The 20205-nt window shown below is 40.9% G+C and overlaps 2 protein-coding genes across 2 annotated transcripts; both read left to right on the top strand.

Annotated features, from left to right (window-relative positions):
- Window positions 1-7445: 7445 nt before the first annotated feature.
- LOC134754397 (uncharacterized) lies at window positions 7446-15838 on the top strand. Its single transcript, XM_063690702.1, has 4 exons — window positions 7446-7584; window positions 9073-9565; window positions 13185-13371; window positions 13947-15838. The coding sequence occupies exons 2-4, from the start codon at window positions 9093-9095 to the stop codon at window positions 14178-14180; spliced, it is 894 nt and encodes a 297-aa protein (XP_063546772.1). The 5' UTR covers window positions 7446-7584; window positions 9073-9092; the 3' UTR covers window positions 14181-15838.
- A 1892-nt stretch (window positions 15839-17730) lies between these two features.
- Window positions 17731-19635, top strand: LOC134755091 (uncharacterized). The gene has a single exon (XM_063691569.1). It carries the CDS (start codon window positions 17800-17802, stop codon window positions 19633-19635), a length of 1836 nt encoding a protein of 611 aa, XP_063547639.1. The 5' UTR covers window positions 17731-17799.
- The last annotated feature ends 570 nt before the right edge of the window (window positions 19636-20205 follow it).

The raw sequence follows: 20205 nt of genomic DNA on the forward strand, positions 1-20205 counted from the left end.
AAGATGTATAAAAATACCATAAAATGTATTTATATATGGATAAATGATTTTATTTATTTGCATTAATTATTTTTATATGATTTTGACCCATGTTCTTTCACTGATATGCGTTGAAATTGTTAAATAACAAGCGAAACCGTCAACGCCATCTATTCGAGAGTAGGCCAAAGGTAGTGGCGCCATCTGTTCGAGAATCAAATTTTCTTGATTTTTCGAGGCACGTTTTTTCCTTAGACTGTATCCATTGATACTACGCCAGCTGCGGCCATATGGTTTGCGGTCACTGAATTGGGTACTTGACACATGTTGAATATCATAACAAAATTTAGCTAAATGGAGAGAAAATGAGCCATCCATTATAGAAAAGTGGAATTTAAAAAGATATATTGAGATTATAAAAAAATACAAGGCTCCAAATAAGTCTCAAAAAAATTTTTTCTTTTATTAAAAAAATTGGAAAATGGTGCCATTATATTCCTTACATTTTATTAAAAAGTAAATTGTACGACAACTATATACAAAAATGCTATATTTCAGGGTCAAAATAGCAATTTTCTTGATCTATACATTTAGAACAGACTATGTGACGTCACATTACAATATCATTTAGTTAGAGGCGTTTTGAATCGTCGAGTGCGAGCGTCAGACGTTAAACTCGCATTTCTGACCTTTGTGTTGCTTTAATGCCATGAGTCCTATATATATATATATTTGACCTCAGGAAAATCAAGATCGATTGACATTATTTACAAAAAACTATCAAGTAACCAAGTGCCAAACGTTAACTTTTTACAGAGTTACCGCGTAATGTATGAAGCCGTACAGCGTCATCTCATTTAGCTGTCAATTACTTACACATGTACATATTATCTCATCCAGTTATCTTTTCTGGTACGAAACAATAGCTTAGTTAGAGGTACAATTTACTGAGTGCGTAGGATTGATCTTGCTCACGTTCACGTCTCTTAAATCAGCACATAGACTGATAAAATATTCGCTTCTTTTGACTTTGTCGTAATTGGTAAAAGGGACGAAAATGGGAAACCTATTAGGATCGAAAGAGTATTTTGAGCAGAAATAACATAACCAATCCCATATAAAAAATGTAGTTGTACCTAAAGATAACTTTAAATAAAATGGGTCAAAAAGAAGATACTTGGCCAGCATTCCAGATACAAAACAAACAGCAAACGTGCTAGTTTGCTTTTCCACATATCTGCGTCAATAAAGATTGATGATCGTGTATTTGACAGCCTTGGCACGGATCGGCCGCGGCCGCGGTCCTTCGCGGCATATGCCCGGCACGTGTGCTACCCGGTAATAGACAATGCTACATATTATACTGAATTTGTTTTTATTTCCAGACTTGACTCACAATAAGGCGACTTGTATTACTTGGTAAAATGTTTATGCGGTGATTGGTGGTAGGTATTACTCATTTCTGTCGTATAGCTTTTAAATAACTTCCCGTCTCTTCCGTAAAACTAGATAGTCGGACCAATAAGGCGCCATTCATTTATTACGTAAGGCAATTTAGGGTGGGGAGAGTTCAATATATATATGTATATATATAATATATCGACCGTTTCTTATTTTTTCTTATAGGGGGAAGGGAGTCTTGATAGTTCTCACGTAAGATTACAAAAATGCGCAAGTAAAGATTAATATACTCCGAAAAAGCGCGTGCATCCGTGCGAATGCCGACGAAGAAAAAATAAAAACCGGCCAAGTGCGAGTCGGGCTCGCGTTACATTACACAAATTTTACACAATGTAACAATGTTTATGTGAAACGTGAGATGTCTTTAAAAAATCCGTAGGGGTCGGATCAAAAATAAGTAATTAAGTCCGTCTCACGCTTGACTGCACAATTCTAATAGGTTTTTCTGTGAAGACCAAAATTTTAGAGATAAATTAGGGGAGGGGGTGGTAATTTTTTGGCTATTTTCTTAAATAACTTCTAAACTATTTATTTTAAAACTACAAAAAAAAATACATTTGAGATTCTCATAACGAGCTCTTTCATTTGATATGTAACACGATATAGTTTTAAAAACTTTATTTTTTGAGTTTTCTCATTTACCCCCCAAAAGTGGGTCACAAACTTACGCATGTGTACCAAATTTAAATTAAATTGGTAAAGTAGTTTCGGAGAAAAAAGGCTGTGACAGACGGACAGACAGACAGACGCACTAGTGATCCTATAAGGGTTCCGTTTTTTTCCTTTTGAGGTACGGAACCCTAATTAAGCCAAAATTGATTATGGCCAAAAAAAACCTTTTTTTTTGTACTTTTGCAGGTACCCACAAAATTAAAAGTTCCTAAAATTGTTACTTTGTAAATCGAAATAAAAACAAACCCGATGTGTAATCATTTTTCCTTCAGATTCTTACGTAATTATTAAACAGGAAGGTGGGGTCGGGCTATTTTTATTTTTAACCGACTTCCAAATCTCAAAAGAGAAGGTTATCAATTCGGTTGGTTTTTTTTATGGACCGATTTTTAAATATATTTTTTTCAGATTGGTCCCGTTTTTGTCAAAACGCAGTTCTGATGATGGGATCCATGAGGAATCGAGGGAACTCCTAAATGTAAAAGGCATACATATAGTGATTTTAGTATTTTCATCAACAAATCAAGCATTTAGATTTAAAAAGTGACATTTGATGAAGGGGAACTGCTGATGAGGATCAGAATGGAACTCTTCAAAGACGCATAGCGCACGTTTGGCGATGTGTCCTCTTCGTTATGTTTGTTAAGCAAGTTAAGTTTTTAAGAAACATTTTTGTCAAGCTCGAGTTCTGATGATGGGATCCATGAAGAATCGACATAACTCCTTAAATCTTAACGGCGTACGTATAGAGATTTTTGTATTTTCATCAGAAAAGAAGAATTTACTTTAAAAAAAACTCGGCCAAGTGCGAGTCTGGTTCGCGCACGAAAGGTTCCGTACCATCACGCAAAAAAAAACGGCAAAAAAATCACGTTTGTTGCATGAGAGCCCCACTTAATTTTTTTATTTGTTTTTAGTATTTGTTGACAACAGAAATACATTATCGGTGAAAATTTCAACTGTCTAGCTATCACGGTTCGTGAGATACAGCCTGTGACAGACGGACTGACAGACAGACAGACAGACAGCGGAGTCTTAGTAATAGGGTCCCGTTTTTACCCTTTGGGTACGGAACCCTAAAAACTGTCGCAGTGGAACTGCTGATGATGATCGGAACGGAACTCTTCAACGTTTAACGATTTCGACTTGGACTGGAACCCGGACTCGGACCCGGTTCGGATCCGGATCTGGACTCGGACCCAGAGAGAGAACAGAAACGAAATGCTACCAGAGAACTGGGTTAAGTTAGGTTAGAACTGCAGCGCCCCTTATAGAAACGAAATGCTACTAGAAAAAGATGCCGACATGGATTAATTATACTATATCTGGTGATCAATGAGCCAATAATTTATATGCCATTTTAAGCTATTTTGAGAAGTCGGTTTTTTTTCTATTCTAGATTATTTCTTACATAGGGGTTGAGGGAGGTCAAAATCTGGCAAAAATCTTCTTACGTAATAAATTAATGGCGCCTAAGCTAACACTGCATTAACGTAGACGTGACAAAGTGTGAGAGTGTCACATTGAACGTTAATGCACGCTTTTGTTTTGCTTGGTACAACTCTTACCTATAGATGAAAAAATACTCTACTTTACGAAAGTTCCCTAGAAAGAAAATCGACACGAAGGTTTCGCATACCGGCTTCGGTCCCCTGCACCTATTGACAACACAATAGCCCTATTTCGCCACAAACCACAACAAAGGTGGTTGTGGCGAACGGGAAATACATAATACTTATAGTGTTCGACAACATAAGCATAACAACATCGATTGCGTTCGTATAACGTGATGCACGTCGAATCGCATAAAGAAACAAGTTTCAATCCGGACTCGTTATTGGCAGCTGCTACGCTACTGAGCTTGCTCAGGTTCAGAAAACCAATGAAGTGTGACCTCTTGGGGGAAAAAAATTAAGGGGCTTGCAAAGGCCGATATGTGGTATTTTCCATTTGATGTCTATCTGCAACTGTGTACATATAGTCGGATCTAAGATCTATCTAGGTCTATTACTCGGTGAATGAGTTTATGGATGAGAATAATGAGACCTAACATTAATATATATATATAAATTACCGGGTGTTTCCTGTACCAGGAGCATTAAATTAAACTGGAGGCTGTACTCCTCAAACTGACAAACATTTGTTCCCTCCAGTTTAATTTAATGCTCCTGTTACAGGAAGCACCGTGTATATATTAGAAGAAAGAAGAAGAAGAAGAAGAAAGACATTTATTCCATAAAGCACACATACACAGGACAATACAATGAAAGAAAAAAAATGTTTAAAAAAGGGAATATAAAAATAATAGCAAAAACAAAAAAAAAACAAAAAATTAAATTATTTACACATTAAAAACATAAAAATTACACACGGGTCCAGCAATGTGTGCAGTAGGGAAGAGGCCCTGTCTCAGCATATTGTTGAAATTTGCAAGCGAGGCAAATTCCAACGCTGTTATTCTGCCAAGGCCTTAGGGAGTGACATATAAATATTAATAAGATGTATATAAATATATATAAAAAAAACATAATAAATGAATAGTCATTGAATGCATTGTAATATTTGTAATTTTTATAATTTAATGTAAGGATATGAAAAATGATGTCAATTTAGAATAGTATTGTAATGTAATTAGTAATTACTATAAAATTGTAATTTTATTAATAAATAATTGTAATTGTAATGAATACTTATTGGGTGATTTATGCAACATTTTTTGATATTTTAAAGAAGAAAAAGAAATACAAATAACTAACGTGCAGCGGGTCCAGATTTAATTTGAATGTCAAAAAATATTTCACGCAGTTTCCGTTTCAAACCGAATTTGGAACCACAGTTTCTAATAGGCGGCGGCAAGTCATTCCAGCACTTGGTAGCTTGGAACCGGAAGCTGCCACGGAATGCAGAAATTGTTGACGCCAAAGCAATTTCTCCGAAAGATAGGACGGCTTGCCGTATTTAATTACACCAAACAGAAGAGAAGCTAAGTGAAGGTGTCGCCTATGTTCCATCTTAAGCAGCCTTGCACTGGATAGGTAAGGTGTAACCGAAGTTCGAGGGGGAATGTTGAAACAATAACGGGCACAGGCATTTTGAACCCTTTGGATCAGCTTTTGTTAACATTTATCTTTACCCAAATTGACATTGTAATTTCTATTAATCAATTTCTGTATTATTATTATTATTTATTGTTAACTTTTCTTAAAGTGAAATGTATATACTTAGATTATAAATGATATGATATGCCTAACTTTTTGAAAGTACTTATCTAACTTTCATCCTACACCAACTTAATCATTTAATTCAACTTCCAAACTACTAGCTAGTAAATGATATACACATAACACATAACATAATGATTTAAAAAACATATTGATCACACCGAATTGGTCTGATTGTAGGTAGGTAGGAAGCCTTAGAAGGTTACAATTACTTATTACAATTAGACCGGTCTGTCTGAGGCGCATGTCCAGTAAGCAATGAGAATAGCAATCATGACTTCACCGAGGTTGACCAGGTCAATTCATCGATCAAGTATTTCTGAGAGGTCATGCACTATAATGATATAATGTCTCTGGAATGAATATTTTTCGGGCTTGGGTGTCATACGGAACCCTGTTCTAAACCTCGGCAATCCGTCGTGCGGGACTGTCAGATGGCTGTACTTATTTGACTGTTCGCACAGGAGGTCCGAGGAACTTCATGAGGAACTACGTACTGGATATGGAAGTGGTAGGTGTGCGACGCGCCGTATATTCGCGTTTTTTTTTAGGAATACAATATACTATACATACATGTCTACGTACCCTTCTGCAGATTACATTACAAGTTCTTACTAGGTTACTTATACGAGTACCTAGGTATAGTGTTATCACAGATAAACTCGACGTTAATAGTTTAATTCGCGGAATTGCCCGAGATGACGGTGGAAACAATTAAACTATCAAGACGGTCTGTCGTGCCTGAAGAATTACCACTGGGTGTATAATTATATGTCCAAGCTGCTAAGAGAGCAAAGGACGTGCAAATCGAATCGAGTAGCGTAAATGATTATATGAGATAAGACACTTGACTTGGGATTTTATTAACGTCACTGATAATATTGAATATGTAGTATTTTTATCAACATTTTTATACAGTCATGTGTAGAAAAAGCATCGTCAATTTTTTTATTTTTCAACTAGCAATTATCCATTTGTGCTACGCAAATACGCATGCTACGGTTAATAGGAAACTCAACGTAATTCGCTAAATTTGTTTGTGTTTTGTAAACGTTAACGTTAATTTAACAAATAGGTACCCAGGTAGTTAACTCAAATTGGCCTTTTAAGTGGCTGACAGTGAAGTGGATGCTGAATTTTATTCAATTGAGCGCTACGTAACGTAACATTATTTGTACCTACATCAAATAATACTTACAAACAACCTTACTGTTCTCTTAAACGCTTCTCTTTCTGCGTGGTTTGCTCTTCGGGTGTGTAAATGTCCCTAATGAAACTACATACTTTATTACAGGGTATTTTTTATTACCGGCAATATTTTGCGATGTGAATATATAGGTTTACTAAGCACCTTTTACTATGGAACAAACCCCGAGATCAAGAAAAAAATTAGCTCTTCCATAGAAACATCAATATCTGACCGGCCCAAAATGTATGAAAAAACCATTTTTCTCTTTGATTTTCTATTCGTCTCATTAGAAGTTGCTCAGCAGTATGACCTATATATTAATCTCGCAATATATTGATGTTAATTAAAAAACGTCCTGTTATTATGTCTAATGTGTCGATTGTTTTTCAGAGTCCTCTGGGAAGTCAGGAAATAATGGAAAACTTTTCTTAAGTAGGTATATAATTCCTTATTTGATTTATTAACTAACTACTATGCCATTGATATCGGTGTCTATATCGGTATCGCCGATTATTTACTTTAAAAATCGGTATCGGTATTCGTATCGGCAAAATCGTGTATCGTTACATCCCTATGGAAAAGTATAAAATAATGAAAGATTTTACTACGCTAGTTTTTAGAGTACCTACCTATTACATCTAGGTACACCCATCTACTTGTACAGGTGTTTCACTTGTTGGATACGAAACAAAAGAAATTAGGCGTGGAAATTATAAAGCAGGCGTGATTGCTTGTGGATGAAAAAATCCTGCATCAAACGGTGACCAGTGACTAGACGAAAACAACGGGCACCACCATAAGTAAGTAGATACTTAATGTTGTGGCGAAAGTTGTTGGGCTGTGTCGGAGTAGTGTTGTGTTTTATTCGTGCTCTCCGATGTGTGTAGTGTAGACCGTGTAGGCCCCAGTACAGTACACACGTACACAGCAGGCGGTCGACCATACGCACGCACGCTGCGTGTCGAATAGGACTAGCAGAGGAGAAATCGCCGTTTTAAAACTCGTACAATGTGACACATGTGATTTGGATGAACACGTATTAAAATCTCGAGGTCACACAAAGTAAGTACCTAATGCATAAATTAGTAGTTTAAATTTCATATCTAAGGTTAAGGGGTCATATTGTATACATGCTTTACTTCAATATTGCAAATTATCTTATATTATCTTAAGGAGACCAATTGCACATGTAAATATATATTGAGTAACCTTGTTAGTTAACGAAAAGGTGTTATTCATCCATACATGTTACCTAATCCACTCAATCTTCGCTCTGTAACCGTTAAACCGTTAAGCCGTTAACTGACCTCTACCTTAAGCATATAGATAGCCCAAATGCCTCATCAATAATATATACGGAATTTACCTATTTAAAGGCTTAATTAGTCATAAATAAATAAATGCTGACTAGACTATTGACAGAGTACAAATGCATTGGCCTGCTATACTTTTTGACAATAGTTGGTTCTCTTTGTATTGGCCAATATTAGAAGCGATTAAGATTATTGCGTGTGAAGCCTCTAATAAAACATTGATGTCGAAATGTTGCCTGGCGAATGTAACATCTAAAAGGATACATAAATACTGCTCAACCGGTTATGCCTTTGCCCAAGTGCCTACCTGCAGTCTGTATGCACTTATATAAATGCATATGTCCATGACGTCAACTTGGAAACAGTTTAGCATTTCTTAGATTTGATAAATCACTTGCATGCGTAATTTTATCGTTGTGTAATGTAACGTGATATCGAATAATCAAGAACAATTTGAACATTAACTTTTAATGAACACCTGCATAATACAATACGAGTAACATATCGGTTACAGAGGGTCCCTACGTACCTGTACCTGACATACCTACTTGCAATCTTGCAATTAATGTGTTTCACAAATTAGTTACCAAGTCAAGTTGGATATCATTTGATTTTTTTTATTATATACCAACGAAAAATTAAAAAAAAAAACTTTATAAAATAACATTATTATAAATACTAGGTACTAATTTAATTTGCAATTTAAGCCCCTTTGCGGGGTGTGTTTATTATACTTGATTTTTTTATGAGATTACACAACAAACATCTTTCAAATAAATTAAAAATTGTTGAAATCGGTTCCCATGATAATGATTATCCGTGATAAACATACGTAGTCGCGCAAACTAGTTAGCCAATTTGCCCATAGATGGCGCTGTACAGAATTATCCTTAGCAATTGCAATTGTGCTTAGGTCAAAAGTCTCGTGAGTATAGATAATGAGAAAATTGAAAGAATGTACGGAACCCTCGGTGCGCGAGTTAAACGAACACACTTGACCGGTTTTATTTTGTAAGTATGGAGATGGTATGGAAGCTGTGATAATTCTAGTCCACTCATTAAGAATCATTATTCTATTTTGGACTATCACTACACATTGTCGTTATACCTATGTACTTCTAAGAAGTATTTTCGTTAACACCGGAAAAACTATGCTACAGAGGCTACCAGGTAGCGCTACAAACTTAGCTACGCAGCAAATGAGTATCAAAGACTATTGTTATTTTTCTTATTCCAGTATCAACCCTGGCACCGATAATGAAGAAGCCGGGAGCCGGCTCTAGCAAGAGCGGGCTGGGTTCCATCGGCAAAAGTGGATTTGGTAGTGGAAAGAGCGGAGTCACTTCAGGCAAGGGCAGTGTAATGGGCTCTTCTAGCAAAACTGGGAGTTACACCGCCAAAAGTCTTACTTCTACTACTAAAAGCCCCAAAAGCCCCGCAAGTCCTATAAGTAAGAGCAGCGGGACATCAATATCGAAAAGCGCTAGCCCTAAAACATCGAAATCATTCGATTTCTCACCAAGTAAATCAAAGCCCCTCATCCCGTCATCACCAAAAAGCTACCCGTCGTCTTCTTCGTATAACGTATACGGAACACCTAAAAGTGGAAAATCGACGACCTTTGGCATTATATGGATTCCAACCGGCAAACGCAACAAAAAGAAGGACATTGTGCTCAACTACAATAATGACGATCGACGACGCGAGAGGTCGCCATCTTTTTACAAATTGTGAGTAGATAAAAGTACCAATAATAGGCTAAATCAACAGTTCCAAAACTATGGGTCGCGACCCATTAGTGGGTCGCGAGCGAATATGGAGTGGGCCCTGAAACTACTAGGGCACCTGAGCGTTATTTTATGCCTATTTTTAAGACGGCCAAGAGGTGGGTCGCGAATTTGGCAACTTTTGTTAGGTGGGTCGGAGCTCAGTCAACTTTGGGAACCACTGGGCTAAATAATTTATTTTCTGGGTTGAATTGAGTTCTGGGTTCTTATGAACAGGAATGATGAAACAGTTTATACTGCTGCCCGTAGGTACTACGGGGAGTTCGGCAGACTTGCCCAGGCTAAAGACTGATATTATGTATTCGGGTAATTCCGAAATTCGAATGTCGAAAACCGTCGGATAATTACGAAAAGGGGCTCATTATGTTTGAATTTTGGGTGTTTTTCAGATAATCGTTCCGAAAATTAGATGATTTTCGGAATTATCCGACATACGAAATTACCCGAATACATCCTATGTAATATTCCAGTATATCGTTATAACTCCAATACCGTTTAACGATACATATTACTTACTAGCTTTTGCCCGCGACTTCGTCTGCGCGGACTTAGTAACATCAGTTAAAAAACCTAAGCACACAAATTAGCAGGCACTTAATAAATTATCTCAATGCCATCCCGCTTTTCACATTCTTAAGGGATGATTTTCGGGATAAAAACTATCCTATGTCCTTCTCCGGGAATTAGACGACCATCATAAGGGCCCTCCACACTCGTGCGCGAATCGCGGCGCGAAGCCGCAAACGCGAGTGTGGAGTCGATGTCGCTGAATAGCGAACTAGGCTCCACACTCTACTACTAGGGACCTATAGAAAATATAGCAACATGACTTACTTATACTTTGGCAAGCCATTTCCTACAGTAGAAAAAGGCGGCAAATTAAAATAATGTAGGCGCGAAGGGTTGTCCTCCAGAAAGTTTGAATTTCGCGCCTTTTTTACTACTGACAAAGTGGGTTTTCCACTGTATATAGGTACCTATTTAAGATCATATTTCTATGATAGTCTAATTGCGGCCTAATTTAATGCTAATGTTTTTTTTTACAAAAATAATTCAAAATGTCTTCCGAGGTCCTATACCACTCTTCCCAGAGTTCCCGAAAACGGCTGGGCAGGTTTGAAGAGAGGTATAGTGTGAAAATCGAGCAATCACGTCCACATTTTCCAAATTTGCCACCTTTCTCTACTGACTGATAAAATTCAGACTTATTTTATGACTTATGTGAACATTACTGAAGTATAGTTGGTCAAACCCATGAATGTAGATTCCAAATTGTCAGTAAATAAGAACAAAAAAAAACTATACTCATCCTTTTCTTTTGGGTGTAAGACAAAGATAGTATGATTCTCTCTGTCTATGTTTGAAATGAGACAGTCCTTTGACAAACTATATATTTTAAATTTCCCGCTCCTCGTGATAAGGGCCCTCCACACTCGTGCGCGAATCGCGGTGCGAAGCCGCGAACGCGAGTGTGGAGTCTAGTTTTGCAGCGAAGTGTCCTATATTACTCTCAAAGAGTATATAACCTGACTACTATTTGAGTTTCAGTCAACTCTTAGGCCTCATCCACACGAGCGCTTTTTCAATGTGCGTTAAAAAAGCGTTTAAATGACACATATTAATATAGTGTATTCACACAAACTAGATCGGCTTCTTAATAACGGCATCAAATTTTTTTTTGGACTCCGTAAATATGACCACATATCTGCATATCGCCGCCGACTTAACTGGCTTCCTATTCGAGAACGGAGGTCCTTGCGTATTCTGTGCACACTATACTCTCTTTTATTTGATCGGAATGCGCCCGGCTACCTTAGTTCGAAATTTAATTTTATAACCGCCCGATCAGGTTGCACCCTTCGTGATTCCCGTAGTCTCAAGCTTACTGTTCCTTCTCATCGCACCGGTTTTGTCTCTAACTCCTTCACCCTTCAGGCGATCTGGCTTTGGAATGATCTCCCACTCAACATCAGACAGGCTCCAACCAAGCTCTCGTTTAAGCGCATGTTACGCAAGTTTTTCGACAAGCTCACTGGTTAATTGTCCATCGTAGGCATAGTATCATCATAGTATTACTGGGTACGTAAAAAAAAGTAATATATATGTAAGTTTATTTGATTATAGTATGTATATGTAAGTTTATTTTCGGTAGTGTGTATTATTTATCGCTATAGTTTTTGTTTTAAGTTACCTATTCTGCTTTTTTTTTGTTCAATGCCTGCACCTATCACTGTTTCTGTTTAGCCTGGTAGTTGACTGGTAGAGAATGCCTTTAGGCATTAAGTCCGCCATTTGTACTTTATTTGTTATATTGTGCAATAAAGTTTAAAATAAAATGAATAATAATGGCGATGCCGCTTTTTATCATGCGTTGTTGGATTTTCGACTTGCATTGCCGAAGCCTTGGTCGTTAAATCGAATGAGGGCTAACGCGTACGAATTCGCGAATTTAGTGTAGATGGTGGTCTTTTCCATACTTCGAAATGTCAAATGTCACTTGTCACTGCAATGACTGACAGCTGTTCTTTAGTCTTTTGGACCACCATCAACAGAGGCGCCAACTGGTGAGCAAAAAAACGATAGCCCTCATTTAGCGTGCGGATGGATTCAAGCGCTTTTTTAACGCGCGTTGAAAAAGCGCTCGTGTTTATGAAGCCTAAGAGTTGACTGAAACTTGACACTTGAAAGAAAAAGGTCGATGTAATCCGTAAGGCCCCATTCGCACGAGAGCTTAAAAACCGTTGCGTGTGTGACGCACCCATAAGTAAGAGCGAGAAAGCTATATCTCTTTCTCGCTCTTACTTATGGGTGCGTTTCACACGCAACGCTTTTTAAGCTCTCGTGCTTATGGGGCCTAAGTGACCGTAATAACGTTGTAACATATGTGACCAGACTTAAAAATATATCCTCAAGATCCGAACTCTCCCTGAACGGTGGTGCCAACACAGGCATCATAAAAATACAACAGTGTTTACAGATATTACTATTATTTATTCTGTGGTGTGGTACAGTGTAATCAAAACGTAGTGGTTATATACTCTTTGGTGTAATCTGTGAACACGAACAGATCAGGCAGACTCAGTTCAGAGTTCAGAGATGTACTGAGAGTGCAGTTGCATTGTGTCGTATTTTTGTTTTTCTACTCTGAAACAAAACTAAATTTTATGTAATAAATAGTGAAAAGAATTAAACAAAAATACCAATATTTTAAAACAGTTCACCTGGCCTCTGTAAGATTAAAAATTGCCGACTACTTGTGTTTACAAAACAGCTTGCAAACTTTTTGGTTTGAATTTTACGACAATGCAAGAACAAGAAACTAGCAGTTTTGAAACAATCAGAAACACATGGCGTCGATTGTCTGGGGAACGAATTGAATCTGCATTAGTAAGGTATTTCATAAAACCAACAAGATATTGCATACAAGTTTGTTTACATTTTTCTTAGAAACGGTGCGCGTGTCACCAGTATGTAATACGATCGCATTGAATGCAATAACTTCGACAGCACGTATATTCGTGTCGTATTGGCCTCTGTCAAATATAGTTTTCGTTTTTTATAGCATGTCTGGTGATTCTCATGACACAACTCACAAGAAGACAGATGAGACGGGCCCATTAGTTGGTCCGGATCACAAGTTACCCACAGCTGCATTAGCTGCTACAGAAACGGCGGTGGCAGCGAATATTACAGCTTCCAACTTAGATGAGAAACAGCATCTAATAAATCAAGACAATGATGAAACTAAAGTGAGTAATTTTGTCCGAGTAATATTATGTTCTAATGAACTTACTTAACGACTATGCATTTGATTATTAGGTATTGTACAATAACTAGTGTATTTGGGAATTAGAAATCCCTCCCGAAGTTAGGGTAATTCTGAAAATCACTAATAATTATATTAAATCAGTCTATTTCGTAATTACCTGACATTGGGAAGTGCTGGAAACTTTCCATCTGGTAACTTGGTGGTGGGTTCTAGTCCCATTGTTTGAGAGATTTTCTTAACATCTATAAAGAATACAGTTTATCGCTAGGTTTTGAGTAATGATTAGCAAACATTTACTTGCATCCATCTCTGGAAAAAACAGGTTCCTGACTGGCCTTTCGCCATTATGTGCCCAATACCCTAATCCATTGCATCTAGGAGGATGGATGCTTGTGTATTATTGCCCATACATTTTGAGACCTGTCATTTCATTGTATTTAATATCAGAAAGCAGTGATTTACACAAAATCGAATGTACTGTAAAATTGACAATATGCAATGGGCAACTAGCTGCCGATGACATGGAATATTCATTAATGAAACATTGTTTTACAGGAGGCAGCCGGTGATGCTAAGGGCAATGAAGACACTGATGACGATAAAGACTATTTAAGCAACGAGGAACCCATTAGACATAAATTGCCAGACACCTCTGAACCGGACAGTGTGTACCTCCGGCCCCCACCTCCGCACAAAGCTCGCTCAACCACCTCTACGCCTGAAGAAGATAGCTGTGGCATTAAGTGTCTGTATTATACTCTGCAATGCTGTGATTGTGTTCTTATGTAAGCTGCCATGCATTTTAGAGGTAGGTATGTTTTTAAAGGCCTGGAGCCAATAGGAATGTCAGTGTTGCAATTTTCATTGAATCTCTCAAGGAAATGATTAATTTATACATAAATATAGCTGGAGCAATCTATGGCATGAATTGCAAGATATCATTGTAATATGATCATGGTTCAGGAGCTGATAAATTAATTCTAGAAAGTAGAAGTTGTTGAAGAGATTTATCTCTTTGGATTTTAGTATCTTTTTAATTTTATATCAAAGATTCACACACTCAAGACTGACAATTTAATAACTTGAAACTTTAAAAACATGCTATTCTGGTATTTATCGTTCAGTATGCCATATTGGCGATATTGCATATTGCTACTGCAACTATTTTTTCTGCAACATGTGATAGGGGCAGGGAGTTTTTCTCACTTTTGTATATTATTTTATCAATTTATCACGGCGCCCTATTGATTCCCAAAGTAAAATGATGCCGAAAATTGTCTGCTAAATGATAATTGATCACATTCCAAACATGCAGTTAGTTTGTATGAGCATTTATGCTTTTATAAAATGTAACCTTAATGCCATTTGAAAAGACAAGAAAGTAAAAAAAAAAGCTTACAAATGAAGAAATTTCGTGCTGAAAGTTTATTCTTGTGATTAAATTTCCCAGTAGATAATGTTGTACAATCTGTAAGGCTGCTTTAGGTTTTAGTTTATAAAATAAGCCTTTATAAGCGAGAGGGAATATATTTCCCACATGATTTTGAACTTTGTTTCAATGTGACAGGGTTCAATTTTGCATAATTTCTGACAACCTTATGCCTTATATAGGGGTTGAGAAACAATATTCCTAAACATTTGTGATAATGACAAATCAGATTTATTTTTTATAAATTCATGTTTTGACTTCGCATGAGACCTTTATATTATACTTAAGGTTAAGTAAACATAAGATGGAATTACCTACGAACACCATTGTATGGTGCTATTTTTGGGTCCTTATGAGTAATGGTGTAAATCTATTACTGTATGAGGAGCTTTCAGAATCATTAGTTTACCAGACTGTAAACGCCTCTGAGCTTTATATCGTCTATACAATAATTGTTATGTTAGTTTAAATGTGGACCATTTGATACAGAAGACTGCCGTAGGGCACATTTACATAAGGCTTATATTAGAAGCACAGTCAGTATTACTTACTGCGGCGTTGCGATATCGTTACTTGTTTGCAGGGAGGTCAGTTATCTATGCAGCTTACTGTTAGTTTGACGTTGACTGACAGTGGCTTACCGTGAGCAAAGATTCATTGATTGTATTAGATGTGTAATGTCATGTCTAAGAAAAAATCGTACTCATGAGGCCTAGGTAATATAATACAAGCTAATACTCTCAATGTTTTTACATACAAAATCACTAATAGTATATTATCTTGTATTTAATTCTCATTCGTTGTCTTTACTACTAATATAATACCAATGGTCTTTACTGTGAGCCACAAACTGAGCCTGATGTGAATGTGCGTTAGATTAGAAGTCTTCATTTGTACAAAAAAAGATGAATATATATGTTTTGAGTATATATGTACACACTTTTGTACTGCCAGTAAATAAACTGTTTACCTGATGATGTGTAAAAGATATTTTAGTATAAATAAATAAAAATATGCGTCAATTGTTTTACTCTTTATTAGTTATTTCAAACAGCCAGTAACAAAAATTGTTTATGGGTCAATCAACTTTTAGACCTACAGTTTACTTTGGATATGGTTTGTCGTGTATATATCGGCGGCCGATCGTAAGATCAGGCAGATCGTGATCTTCTTGAGTAATATGTTTCGACGGTAGTCACATTAAACCAATAGCACAGGGCGAACACGCTATACATCAAAAATCACTTGCGTTTCTATGTGTGAACGGCACGTCTGTACACGCGTCATTGTGTGAGTAACTTGCTTAAAAACAGTACTGACCGGTCGGCAAACGGCCGAGGATTGCCAACGGTAGCCACCTGCACGGACGCACCTTAACCGCACCAGCTACTTCGTACGTTTTTTTCCTGCCGAAAAAACAGGCGAATCGCGCCCGGCCCCGCCGGAGGGGATTATCAGCGACTCCATAGAACCCTGCAGCCGCGAGGACCCGTACTATGGACCTCGGCCGGCAGTAAAGCGTCGCAAGTGGACCCCAGGAACATGAAGCCGCGCCGGAAAAACTCGCGACGGTCCCCCCTCGTCCCCGCGGACGAGTTGGGTAGATCGGAACGGGAAGTTTCCGGCATACCCGCACGAAACCCGCCTACGGAAACTGACCCCCCCGCTCACACGGGACGGGTAGGTAGTACGAAAAGCGGGTTTTCGCACCCACCCGCACCCACGACACCGCAGCCAGACGCCAAACTCGACGACGAGCTCGCCGAGTTCACCGACGTCCTGACCCCGACACCCGCCGACGGCTCCCCAAAGCCGTGGCAAGCGGCCGACGCGGCCCCGGGAAGCACCTTTTCCCCGATTCCACGGGAAGCCCTGTGCCGGCTTACCCCTAGTGAGTTACTGGATCGTGATCGCATCCTGGTGGCTCGCCTGGGGGAGGTCGGCAACATGTCTCCAGCCATGGAGGCGTGGATGGCGGCCTACATCAGGCTGCAAGGGCACGCCCTGGGAGAGGCGGGAAGGCTGCTGCCTGAAGACGCCCCTCTACTCCGCTTCGTGGAGAAGCACCCGGACCTCCTGTCACCTTCGGCAGTGAAGAGGAGACCGGAATGCAGCGCTCCAGAGAAGAAGGAACCGAAACGGGTCTGCCAAAACCCGTCTCCGCCTACTGACCTGCGAGTCCGCGCCCAAATGAGAGCCGCCCTGCAACCCACACCAGGCCCCCACAAGGGCCCTGACAGCGTCACAGTACGCACTGAAGCCCTCAAGCCGGGAGCGACAACCTCCACGACGGCGCCCACCGCAACGACACCTGCGGGGCCCAGCACCAGCAGCTACGCGGAGGCCGCAGCCCTCCCCTCGGGCGTAGCCAACGCGTACACAGCGACCACCGGCAGCAAGGCTGCTAAAAAAAAAGATTCCATCCAAAAAAATAACAGCACCCAAAAAAATAAAGATACCTGCACTAACAAGAGCAATAGTGCCAAGCAGCCTTGCGGCGAAGATGATGTGGGTACTCAAAAAAAAAAAAACTCAAGTACCCACCCATTTTCGCCGAAATTCTTCCCAACTGGCCGAGGGTCCTGGAGGACCTAACGCAAGTACTCGGGACACCGCCCTTCACTACGCCGATAGGGGAGGGCATACGCTCCGAACCCCGCTCCGAGGAGGAATACCGCATGGTAATTCGCCACCTTTCCAAACTGGAAAAAGAAGCGACCGCTGCCATCAACGAAGCCGAGAAGAAGGGAGAGACCTCAGACGTCATTAAGCCGCTTTTCAACATCTACGGGCTGGAGAGTGAGAAGCGGCTCAAAGTGGCCGTTAGAGGCCTCCCCATCAACACGCCTTCAGAGGAAGTCAAGACCGCCCTGGAGAAGCTGGGCCACCCCGTAGAATACGTAAAGGAGATCATGTCAGTCCGTGTTTACTTAGTGCGTGATATACGTACTGTTTTGTAAATTGTGTAATTTGTGCAAAATGTACGTCGCCGATATTTGTGTCAATATTGAGGATTTCATGGATGTGGTGTATTGTGCTTACGTGAAGACCCACAGTCCGAGTAAGCAATCAAAAAGATGGCGTAAGCTCCGGAACATTGTGCAGTGGACGCCGTTCTTCCAAACCTACAAAAAGCAGCGATACCCCTGGGTGCAGCTAGCGGGACACCAGGGGAACTTCAAGGCGGGGCCTGACCAGGGAACTATACTGAAGAAGCTATGTCCGCAAGAGGAGAGATGTTTTCAATTGCTGATGAAAGACATTCTTCGGCCGTTCGTCCCGGAGTACAAGGGCCAAGTCACGTGCGACGATGGAGAACTATATCTCCAACTCCAAGATCTGCTGAGCCACTTCGACTGCCCCTGCGTCATGGACTGCAAGATCGGAGTCAGGACATATTTGGAGGAAGAACTGGCTAAGGCCAAGGAGAAGACGAAGCTAAGAAAAGACATGTATGAGAAAATGATCCAAATAGATCCTAAAGCGCCTTCTGAAGAGGAGCACAGGAGTAAAGGCGTCACGAAGCCCCGCTACATGATCTGGAGGGAAACCATCAGTTCCACTTCGACCCTCGGCTTTAGGATCGACGGCGTCAAGAAAGCTGACGGAACCAGCTCCAAAGACTTCAAGACCACCAAGTCCAGAGATCAGATCATGGAGGCGTTTAAGGAGTTTACTAACAATTTTCCTAATGCACCGGCCAGATACTTGGAAAGGTTAAAGAGCATCCGCGCGACTCTGATCGAGTCCCACTTCTTCAGAACACACGAGCTGATAGGCAGCTCCCTACTCTTTGTTCACGACAAGCGGCGCGCATCCATCTGGATGATCGACTTCGCCAAAACAGTCCCTGTGCCCGACAACGTCAACATAGACCATAACTCCTCTTGGAAAGTTGGAAACCATGAAGATGGTTACCTCATCGGAATTGAATTGATCAACGCGAGAGCGGGACGCCCGGGCTGCATCTACTTCGTTCAGCTCGCGGGGACTGCCCGGGACCACGCGGGCATCTACGGGATGTCCGAGCTACTCCATCTGAGAGGAATCAAGGTGGAGGCATGGCGCGGGAAGAAGGGGCCCGCGCAGTGCCACCGCTGCCAAGGATTTGGCCACTCATCTCACGGCTGCCACCGACAACTGGCCTGCGTCCGCTGCGCTGAACCGCACTGGGCCGGCCAGTGCACGAGACCACTGGAAGTAGAAGCCACATGCAGGAACTGTAGGGGACCGCACCCAGGAAACCACAGGAACTGCCCTGCTTTCAAGAGGGCCTACCGCCTATGGAAGGCCGGGAAATCATACTTCTCGGCCCCGTCGCGCCCGGGCCCCATCACCAACGCCACGGTCGCCAAGCCCACGGTGGAAGAGTCGGCGCCTTCAATACTGATGGCGCCGGCAAACCCCCCCACCCAAAGGGGAGTGGTACGACCGCAGCCGGTGAAGGAGCCCAGTACCGCTGCGAAAAAGAAGCCCACGACTAAGATTACCACCACAAAAACAGCGTCTACTCAAACGACGTCTGCCGCGACACCGTCAACAGCTCCGGCACCAGCCCTCGCAACTGCCGCATGCACCACGCCGCCGTCAGCTCCAGCACCCACCTACTGTACGCCCCCGGATGTCAACGACCCCTTCGACGCCCTCGTCCTAGAGGTCTTAAGCATGCCGGTCGGACCCAGAAGCCCCAAACGCGTCACGCCGCCGCCAGCGCCAGCACCCATCCACCGCACGCCCCCGGCTGCCGACCTCTTCGACGACCTCGTTGCGGTCTTAAGCAGCCCGGACGGACCTGGAAGCCCCAAACATAAATAACAACAGGGCCATACGAGCCCGCTCAGATGCCAGCCCACTTTTTGGGCCCAAAGAGACCCGCCCGTTGTAACGGGCGGCGATTAGAAACCGCCAAATATCCAAGAAAGGATGGAAAGGCAATTCGCCCCTCCTTCGGAGGTGCGAAAGAAGCAACGCGCGCGGCAAACGGCCGTCAATCTGCTGTCGTGAGGCGAGGTAATTCGAGTCGGGGCGGGGCGGTGCGTGGCCGTTCTGTATGATAATACTTGGGGCGTTTGTGTAGACGTTTTTTGACATTTACTCGCGAGTTGGCTCTCTTTTACTATACATATACTATTATACTCTTTGATAATACTATTACTTATTCTGTGCCAATAGATAGGTAGGATTATAGGTTCGTTAGGTTGCTTCAAGGAACGAGGCAAAGATTTTCACCTTTCACGATATGCCTAGGAATTTCACGATCAACCTGAAATTACGATCGGCCGCCCACATATACACGGTGCCATTGGCCGCGCAACATACATAGCTATTGGGAAACCGACTATGTAAGGTGACCTCGCGCTTTGCCAGCTTACTAAATGACCCTAC

Source organism: Cydia strobilella, chromosome Z, assembly GCF_947568885.1.
Source record: "Cydia strobilella chromosome Z, ilCydStro3.1, whole genome shotgun sequence".
In the NCBI taxonomy this organism is placed as follows: Eukaryota; Metazoa; Arthropoda; class Insecta; order Lepidoptera; family Tortricidae; genus Cydia; species Cydia strobilella.

Excerpts from the sequence above, each read along its gene's own strand:
- LOC134754397 (XM_063690702.1), top strand. The coding sequence starts at position 9,093 with ATGAAGAAGCCGGGAGCCGGCTCTAGCAAGAGCGGGCTGGGTTCCATC. Across the intron at positions 9,566-13,184 it reads TCGCCATCTTTTTACAAATT|CATGTCTGGTGATTCTCATG; the intron begins GTGAGTAGATAA and ends CGTTTTTTATAG. Across the intron at positions 13,372-13,946 it reads AAGACAATGATGAAACTAAA|GAGGCAGCCGGTGATGCTAA; the intron begins GTGAGTAATTTT and ends ATTGTTTTACAG.
- LOC134755091 (XM_063691569.1), top strand. The coding sequence starts at position 17,800 with ATGTACGTCGCCGATATTTGTGTCAATATTGAGGATTTCATGGATGTG.